Below are 10,141 nucleotides of genomic sequence, written 5' to 3' on the forward strand. Positions count from 1 at the left end.
CAGGGCATTACAGTCGAAATACATCATATGAATGTATGAAATTCCCAAAGAATTAATAAAAATAATTTAAGCTATCACAATGTTATCTCAACAAGAAAAAAAAGAGGTCACCAAAATACCCACGCTTAAGGTTTTCTTCTAATGTCTATGCAATGCCATGCATGGATACATGTCTAACATAGCACCCCACACAAACACACACAACAAATGAACTTAGGTAAAGAGCCATTTCGTGCTTTTTTATTTCCAACAATTTCATTTATCTCCTTGAGGAAATCACGAAACTTCGTATATTAGAATTAGAGCTCGGTTTCACTTTAGGACAGGGTATGAAATCGGGGCTGTGGGAAGAGGAGAGAGTTGAGCTCACCATTGGTCTACTTTTTTCTCCTGAACGAACTGCCCGTGAGGCCCCTCTGCATCTGGGGGTAAGAGGGCCAAGTACACGGGGGTCTCTGCTCCTTCTTCTGGGCTCTTGGGGGCTTTTGGCCCAGCCATGTCTGTCCTCACCCACCCTGGACAGCAGGCATTGAGCAGGATCTTGTCCCCTCTCCTCTGCTCGCTGAGTTTCCGGGCGTGGATTCTGGACAGGACTGTCACCCCAAGCTTGGTCACCCCATATGCAGTATTAGGCCAGCCTTCCTTCGCATGAACTCCTTTCTTTGTGTCTTCTACAAACTTGTTCATGAGTCCCACCAGCTCCTCCTCTGTGATGGCCTCACTTCGGAACTTCTGCTGCAGCTCCGGGCTGCAGTTTTTCAGGGCGTCAAGACTTATGATGCTTGATATGTTCACCACTCTGCCTAAGATAAACAACAGAAATGATGGGTTGCAGGTACCAAGGGGCTTAGTATAGAAAATTCCCACTTGAGAGAATGGTGGGTGTGCAATTGAAGACGAGCACACACAGCCAGGACCACGGTGGCGGAAGGGGAGCCTGAGGCAGATTGAGCAGGGTAGTGGCATTGGAAGGGGCTGCCCTCTGAGGTCTGTGAGCACAGCCTTGAGACGTACTGGAGTCTTCTAGAAGGGTAGGCTAGGATAGAGGATGGGAGTTTAAATTGTATGGTTTTAAAGTGGTCATTTGACTTTATTGGTGTCTTATAACTCAGAGACAAGTCACCCACAGTCCACAGCCTATGCCGTTGATGCCTTTATTGACCCTCTTGTTGGCGATGAGATGGGACTTTCCAGGTCTGCTGTGAAGGGCTAATGCGGAAAAGAGTGCGCACTAGTTACTCCTGCCCATTTTACTTACTCTCCTGTCACCACAGCTAACCCGCACCTGTGAGGAGAGAGGGGGACTGGCCGCAGTGGTAATGGAAACCCACAAAAAAAAAAAGCCACCAGCAAGAGGCCAGCTTACTGGGCAGCTTCTGCGTGGCATTAGAAGAATTTATAATGAGAGACAGATGCTAGTTTGACCTGTGCAGGTCATTAGGGAGCTAAAAAAACGAGCCTGGAGGAGAATGGAGTCGGATTATAGGAATCCACATAAACCACGCTCAGGGCTTGGGCTACCCACTGAAGGTTGTGTGGGAAACAGCCACCGAGATAACACAGAAGGAAAGGAAAAGGCTCAGGAGGGTTTGCAACTGTGTGGATTGACAGCAGAGTGTCTTGTGTAGAGCTGAGCTGTCAGACACTCTGAGGGATAAGCATGGGGATTCTTGGTTGGTTACCAAGACGATGTATGGAGATTTACGGTTAGATCGGTTAGATCGAGGGAGCATGTGATGAGGAGGGAGATGAGCAAGGGGTGGATGGATGTCAGGGGAAGGGAATCCTGGGAGTGCTCAAGGCAGGTGGAAGAATTTTCTGGATGGCGTGTCCAGTGGGTAGGCGTGGTTGTACAAATTAAGGTATGCGAGACTAGAATAAATAGGTTAATTTTATTTGGGGAGAAGTCACTTACACGAGAAACCGATGACCCCCAATTTCCAGCTCCGAGGATCAATGCTCAGCTGCTCTCTGTGACCGGACTGGAACCCAGAGAGCAAGCAAGCCTATCCCAGACCCCAGACCAAATCCCACACGCTTGCATATGCCCAAACAGGAGTGGTCAGCACCACAGGTGCGGAGATAGACCTCTCACTACAGGTAGGTGCTTGTGAAAGCGCCACCAGTGGACCTTGGGCACACAGAAGGGCATGAGGCAAATGGACTTTTGACCCAAGACTTGAGGAAGGAAAACCAGGCAGGTATAGATGTCACAGTGAACGTCAGTGGGGGCTGGAGAAACAATGACAGGTTGAGGCTCACCACGGAGGTCTGTGCTGCTGCAGCTGGAGAGGAGAAGGAGGACCTGGAAACAGATGCCAGGCCCAGGAGGGCAGAGCTCAGGAGGGCAGAGCTCAGGAGGGCAGACCCCAGGAGGGCAGACCCCAGGAGGGCAGACCCCAGGAGGGCAGACCCCAGGAGGGCAGACCCCAGGAGGGCAGACCCCAGGAGGGCAGAGACCAGGAGGGCAGAGACCAGGAGGGCAGACCCCAGGAGGGCAGACCCCAGGAGGGCAGACCCCAGGAGGGCAGACCCCAGGAGGGCAGACCCCAGGAGGGCAGAGACCAGGAGGGCAGACCCCAGGAGGGCAGACCCCAGGAGGGCAGACCCCAGGAGGGCAGAGACCAGGAGGGCAGAGACCAGGAGGGCAGACCCCAGGAGGGCAGACCCCAGGAGGGCAGACCCCAGGAGGGCAGACCCCAGGAGGGCAGACCCCAGGAGGGCAGACCTCAGGAGGGCAGACCCCAGGAGGGCAGAGACCAGGAGGGCAGACCCCAGGAGGGCAGACCCCAGGAGGGCAGACCCCAGGAGGGCAGAGACCAGGAGGGCAGACCCCAGGAGGGCAGACCCCAGGAGGGCAGACCCCAGGAGGGCAGACCCCAGGAGGGCAGACCCCAGGAGGGCAGACCTCAGGAGGGCAGACCCCAGGAGGGCAGACCCCAGGAGGGCAGACCCCAGGAGGGCAGAGACCAGGAGAGCAGAGCGGACCACACACCAGGCTTACCTTGGGGTTTTATTAGAGGGAGTATCTCCAAGCAAACAGCCCGGGTGCCAAAAAAGTTTGTTTTCATTGCTGCTTCTGCTTGAATGTGGAAGTGGGTAGGATCGATGCCTTAAAGGGGAGAAAGAACATAAGGAAAGAGGAGTCAATAGTAATAACTTGAGGCAACAGTGAACTTGCAGTCTAGTTAGGTAAGTCCTACTGTGGTGGTTCAAATGGGGAATGGTCCCCACAGGGATTGGGACCGGTTGGAAAGGATTAGGAGGTGTGGCCTTGTTGGAATAGGTGTGTCCCTGGAAATGGGCTTTGAGGTTTCTGAAGGGACATTTTGTCAGGACCGTCGGTTTCCTCATAGTGACATGGAGACTTATTAATTACGAATGCTTGGCCTTTATCTTAGGCTTCTTACTTCCTGGTTCTTATGACCTAAATGAACCCATCTTTGCCCCGTGGCTTTATCATCTCATCTCCGTTGCCTGTCCTTGCTCTGCGTCTCTTGGCATCTCTGCCACCTTCTTCCAGCTCACTCTCTTCCCTGAGAATCCTGCCGAGCTATTGGCCGTTTAGCTTCTTATTAAACCAACCAGAGTGACACATCTTCACAGTGTACAAGAAGATTAATCCACAACACACACCAGGTCTAGGCCCTCTCTCTGCCCGCTGTCTGCAGATCAGGATGTAAAGCTCTCGGCTACTCCTTCAGCACCATGCCTGTCTGCTTCCCTCCACGGTGATCCACGGGCCAGCCCTTTAAAAACGTAAGCAGGCTCTCAGCTAAATGCTTCTCCTTATAAGTTGCCTTGGTCATTGCCTCTCTTTGTAAATAGGGCAGTCACTAAGATACCTACCAGTCAGGAATCGCACGCTCTATGAGGTTTCTGTTTGATGACCCTGTATTTTACCACATGACATCAGTCCTGGTGCCGAGGTGAAGGCATCCTACAAGGGATCTCAGTGCAAAAGACCTCTCCCCCACCCCATTTCTTGCTTAATTCCAAATCAGTTAGAACTAAACGCAGCTGGTCTTGTTTTGGAGGCTGTCCTGGAACTAACTCTACTAGACCAGGTTGACCTTGAACTCACAGAGATCTACCTGCCTCTGCCTCCCAAGTGCTGGGATTAGAGGCGTTCGCCACCAACGCCCGGCAACCCAGCTGGCCTTTAAGATCCAGATGTTGCACTCGGGAGGCAGAGGCAGGCAGATCTCTGTAAGTTCGAGACTAGTCTGGACTACCAAGCGAGTTCCAGGACAGCCTCCAAAGCCACAGAGAAACCCTGTCTCGAAAAACCAAAAAAAAAAAAAAAAAAAAAAAAAAAGATCCAGATGTTGACCTGACATAAACTTGCAAAGTATCCCAGAGTCAAGCCAGATAACTGGTTAAGGCTCTTAGAGTGAAAAACTTCCAGGCTGTGGTACAGCAGGCTACTGGACAATAGGTATGCCACATCATGAAAATATTCCCACGAATACTTTCAGTGCTAAGATTATCTCCGGTAAAAATCGGCCTCTGGACCAGCCCTAAATTCTGACACAGTGTCACCCTGTATTGTATTGTTTCGCCGCCTGACTGTTTAACTGTTTTCTCTATGCTTTCTTAAGCAACGCTTGCTGCTGATGTCCAGAGCTCCCTGTTTATGTCACAATTGCACTGTTTGCTCTTGAAAACTGCAAACCCACTGGCCACACTCATCTGCTTGGGACAGTCTTGCCAGCATTTAATGAAAGACTTCAACTTACTCAGGCCTCTCAGCCGTTTTTCTCTTCAGGTATCCTGTAACACTGAAATACTCATTTTGTTCTTAAGCTCCCGACGTATCTTGCTCCTCTCGAGGAGCCTACTGAGACCTCCACAAGCCAAGGTGTCCCCACCCCATCCCCTTGCACTGCCAGGCCAAGAGCAGACAGACCTGGCTGGGCGCTCTTGAAGAAGTCTCTTTTCCTACTTGGTGGCTTATTCTTGGGCCAGGTGCCAATGCCCGCGTTGTTGACCAGCACGTCCAGTCCCCCGTACTCCTTGAGCAGAAAGTCGCGCAGGGCGCGAATGCTCTGCGGGTCGTCGATGTCCAGCTGGTGAAAGCGGGGGCTCAGGCCCTCCGCCTGCAGCTGCTGCACCGCAGCCTTGCCCCGCGCCTCGTCCCGCGCGGTGAGCACCACGTCCCCCGAGAACTTGCGACACAGGTCACGCGTGATGGCGAAGCCGATGCCCTTGTTGGCCCCGGTCACCAGTGCTATGTGGTTGCTTGATGACATCGCTGAGTGGACCGTGAGAGCACCCGCCAGAACAACTAACTCAGCCGACTCCGGGCTACTGAGATGTTAGGTTGAGAGTGTGTGAACATATGGAGTGTTGTATGCCTGGGGACCTTCGGCCCAGAGCCCAGTCTGTAAGCAGTCTTGGGCACTGTCCTTGGCACAGCTCCGTGGAGCTTCAGGGCAAACAAGATGGGCCAGTCTGAGTTAGTGTTGGGTGAACTGTCCATCTCACAGCGAGACATCTTAAGCCTCCAAGTGGCCCACCGTCCTTATTGGTGAGTGTTTAACCAGTGATGGACCACGTGTTTGTAGGGGTGAGCCCCCAAAACTATCCACCCAAAAGGGCGGGGTAGGGGGATCAGCACAGGTGGGCTATTTAAGGAAAAGTACTCTCTTGCTCTTTTGTTGGAAGCCTGACACACTTCTGCTCTCTCAGTTCTTTCTCTGGTAAATGAATGTATTTTATATTGTATTGACCTCCCTTGTCAGCTGGTATCAGAAGACAAAGGCTAAGTCTTCAAAGAGGTAGGAGCCTCCACCTGCTCAGCCTGGTGCCCAATGCGCCACGGCCGGGCCACTCAACACAACTCCAGGACAAGGAACTGATACAGTGCATCTTCTACAATCTGACCAGAGCTTCAGATAAGAGCTTCAATCAAAATTAGAACTCCAGTCAAAAACTTCAATCAAGCATCTCCTGCCAAACAGAGACTAATTAACCTACCTAAGACTCTTGTTACACTAACATTTTCTACCCATAGGTCCCCATGAGATTGTCATCGCCCCATTTCAACAGGAAGTAATTTTGAGAATCCACGCCCCCTTTCCCTACTGTTGATGTCATAGGATAGTTTACATCTGTTTATGTTAGTTTTCAATGATTTTAGGGTTGGGATTGGAAGGAGGTGTTCAGACTTGGGCATCCCTTTCAGATAAGTTTAGAATTTATCTGGGATAGATATGCTTAGCCCAGGATATAAGTAGATTGTAACTTACTTATCACCTTCTATGTATATATGTTGTATATGTTTGAGTTTTGCATCAAGTTTAAATCTTCTATTTAGACTAGAAGCGGAATTGTAGGGGTGAGCCCCCAAAACTATCTGCCCAAAAGGGCGGGGACAGGGGGATTAGCACAGGTGGGCTATTTAAAGAAAAGTACTCTTTTGTTGGAAGCCTGACATGCTTCGGATCTCCCAGCTTGTGTGTAAGTTCTTTCTCTGGTAAACAAATATATTATATTTTATATTGCATTGACCTCCCTTGTCATGTGTTGGCACTGTACAAGGAAAACGCTGGAGATGGGAAGCTGGGACTTTGCCAAATGGCTCCTGGCAGTTGCTCACCTGGCAGCCAAGAACTGTCCGTTGGTCACGTACGTGATTAGGTCTGACCTTTCACACCTGCATTCTCTGCCCTTAACTTACCCAGGCTTCCCATCCTGCCTCGAGAAACGGGATCTGCCCCGACCATTGTTCTTCCCGTCCTGGGGTTTACAGCATTTCTCTGTAGATGGAGTAAGTCTTTGCGTCTAGGGGAGAATGAGCAGGAAGGAATGAGTGGGAGACTGGGGCCCGGATGGCCGCTCAGTGCTTACATGAAAGACAAGCTGCTGACCACTTCTTGGCTAGGTCTTTCCGTAGATGGCAGGGAACATTTTGAAGTCATTGCGGGCTCAGACATCAGGTGCTAGGAAGTCATCATTGTCACTGCAGGCCAGAATGGCAGTTTCCAGGACACAGGGCAGCCCCTGTAAAATACTTTAGAGGACATCAGGGTGCACTGCTTTGTTTACAATTTAATAAAAAAATTGTATTAATATCTACTGCATGTTGGACACACTCCCTCCTATGTTGCCAAAGCCTTCTCTAGTCCACCCGATAGCTCCCTCTCCTCCCCTAGCTCCCCTTCATTCTGCTTTCATGTTCCGTATGCTTACATATATTTCTATTAAATCTTGGATCCATAAATGGGAAAAGGCACGTGATGTTTGTCTTTCTGAGGCTTAATTTGGTGCTTAATAGGATTACCTCCAGTTGCACCTGCTTTCCTGTAAACGACAAAACCCTGTTTTTCTTAATAGTTGGAAAATTCCTTTGTGTGTGTGTGTGTGTGTGTGTGTGTGTGTGTGTGTCCGTCTGTTCCTCCATCTTTGGATACCCAGGTAGGTCTTCGAACTGCGTCTGAGTCAGCTCTGGTGTGCAAGTGTCTCTACAGTAACTTTCAGTGCTCTGGGTAAACACCCAGGACTACAATACGCAGAGTAATAGGAATAGACTGATTTTTCACTTTTCGAGAAACCTCCTGTCGTAGTTTGGGTTTCATTGCCGTGAAGGGACACAACCACAGTGACTCCTGTACAGGAAAACATTTAATTGGGGCTGCCTTGCAGTTCAGAGGTTTAGTCCATTATCATGTCCAGAAGCATGACGGCGTGCAGGCAGACATGGTGCTGGAGAGCAGCGGAGAATTCTATGTATGGACTGTCAGACATCAGGGAGAGAGTCCTTGGGCCTGGCTCCAGCACTTGAAAGCTCAAAACCCACTCCCAGTGACACACTTCCTCCAACAAGGACACGCACACCTACCTACTCGGACAAGGCCACGCCTCCTCTGACAAGGCCACACCTCTTTCTTGTGCCACTCCCTAAGGGCCTACGGGGGCCATTTGCAATCAAACCACTGCATTCCATATTGCTGTCAGGGGTGACTGGAGTAGTTCATATCCTCGCCAGCACTGGCTGCGGATTCTTTCTGCTCTCACTTGTTTTCCAAGGGAGTGTGTGAGCGTTTTTTGCCAGCATGTTTGTATGTACGCCACGTGCATGCCTGGTGCCTGTGGAAGCCAGAAGAGGGCGCCAGAGTCCCTGGAACTGGAGCTACAGACAGTCTCCAATCTCCATGTAGATTCTGGGAACTGAACCTGTGGGAGCAGCCAATGCTCCAGACTCTGTTCATTTCCTTAGTGACCATCATTGTGAGATGGATTCTCAGTACAGGTGAGGATGAACATTACCATGTGTCTGTTGTATTTTATCTTTTGAGAATTTTAGGCCCATGTTGTTACCCAACGCATTGATTGGGTTATTGGGTTTCATGTTGTTTAGGCTTTTGAGTTCTTTATATATTCTAGATATTAATCCATGGCCAGATACACACTAAGCCAAGACTTTCTCATATTCTGTGTGATGCCTCTTCACTCCACAACTGTTTCCTTCACTGTGCAAAAGTGTTTTAATTGCACGAGGTACCAGTTACTCACTGGCCTTACTTCCTGAGTGACCAGAGTCCTATGTAGAAAGTCCCAACCTGTGCCTATGTCTTAAATTATTTGTTTTACTTTCCCCTTTCACAGTTTCAAGTCTTCCTTCCTTCCTTCCTTCTTTCCTTCTCTCTCTCCCTCTTTTTTCAAGATAGGGTTTCTCTGTGTAACAGCCGGGTTGTCCAGGAACTCACTTTGTAGACTAGGCTGGCCTTGAACTCACAGCGATCCATCTGCTTCAGCCTCCAGCTCTGGGATTGAAGGCTTGTGCCACCATGCCTCGGGTCTCATATTAAGATCTTTTATCTGTACAGACTTAGTGTAAATATACGTCTTTCTTCACTTTGCATGACACAATTTACAGTTTTGCCTTGTATCGCTTTGTTAAGTTGAGAAGTGTTCCCTTCTTTCTTAGTATCTTCTGAGGTTTTAATCATGTAGCAATGCTAGATTTTATCGAAGGCCTTTACTGGGTCTATTGAGATGATTTCGTGATTATATTACATTTATTGATTTGTGAACGCTGAACTCTTTGTGCTGCGTTGGAATGAAGCCAATGATGAGCTCGCCTGACTGTGTTAAGGTTGGAAGCCATTGTGCTACAAGGTTGGAACAGGTTTGTTTCTGCTTCCTGCAAAACTCAAGTTTGATCATGCTTTAATGTATTTCTCGAATTGGACGTGCTTCCCTGTGGAGTTTGATCCATACTTTGAATGTATCCTGAGCTCTCCCCTGATAAGATAAGGTGTTCTAACAAGGAAATCTTGAGATATCTTGAGACGTTCTGCCAAGATGATCTGCTAAATAATCTTATCGGCTCTCTGCTTCTGTAAATGTGCTTGCTTATGTGACCTGGGGTTGCCCCATCCCTTTGACAAGCCCCGGTTTGTACCTTTTCCCTATAAAAGGAGGCCTGGAAAGCCAGCCCATGCTGCTGTCTCCAGTCCTGCTGTGGGGTCGCTCCGGTGCATAGTAACCATGCTTGCTGAATCAGCCGTAATGTGGGTAGCAGCCTCCATCCTTTCTCAGTGGGATCCATATTATTAGAGGCTCCATCGAGATTACACCTCCAGCCCCATCTCGGGGACCCTCTCCTCCAGTCCTCCAGGACCAAAGAGCACTTCCCCTTAGGATGCACACTTTGAAGAAGTTCCAAGGCCCAGGGACATGCTCTGGTCTCTTCTGACTATTGAGGTGAACAGCCTAGACAAAAAAGAGATCAGCAAGCACCCATCTGAGGAGGCCTGTTGCTCTAATGGTTTTGTTCTTACTCTTTTTTGGCTTTTTTTGGGGGGGGAGCCCACCACCCAGCTCCCAAATAACTCACCCATGGATGCTTATTCTTAGTTATGAACACCCGGTCTTAAATTGGCTTGTTGCTACCCAGATTTTCTTTTCTTTTCTTTTCTTTTTTCCTTTTTGGTTTTATGAGACAGGGTTTCTCTGTATTGTTTTGGAGGCTGTCGGTCCAGCCCGGCCTCGAACTCACAGAGATCCGCCTGCCTCTGCTTCCTGAGTGCTGGGATTAAAGGCATGCGCCACCACCGCCCGGCACTACCCAGCTTTTCTTAACCCATCCATCTTTTGCCTCTGGGCTTTCATCTTTCTCTATCTCTGTGACCCT

The 10,141-nt window shown here is 49.5% G+C and overlaps 1 protein-coding gene across 1 annotated transcript; it reads right to left on the reverse strand.

The window, feature by feature from the left end:
* Positions 1-229: 229 nt before the first annotated feature.
* On the reverse strand, positions 230-5,309 carry LOC121141874 (carbonyl reductase [NADPH] 1-like). Its single transcript, XM_040750447.1, has 4 exons — positions 4,973-5,309; positions 4,781-4,789; positions 3,005-3,112; positions 230-803 (listed from the first exon to the last, which is right to left on the reverse strand). The coding sequence occupies exons 1-4, from the start codon at positions 5,250-5,252 to the stop codon at positions 367-369; spliced, it is 834 nt and encodes a 277-aa protein (XP_040606381.1). The 5' UTR covers positions 5,253-5,309; the 3' UTR covers positions 230-366.
* Positions 5,310-10,141: the final 4,832 nt, after the last annotated feature.

Source organism: Mesocricetus auratus, unplaced genomic scaffold (genome assembly GCF_017639785.1).
Source record: "Mesocricetus auratus isolate SY011 unplaced genomic scaffold, BCM_Maur_2.0 Super-Scaffold_100008, whole genome shotgun sequence".
NCBI lineage: Eukaryota > Metazoa > Chordata > Mammalia > Rodentia > Cricetidae > Mesocricetus > Mesocricetus auratus.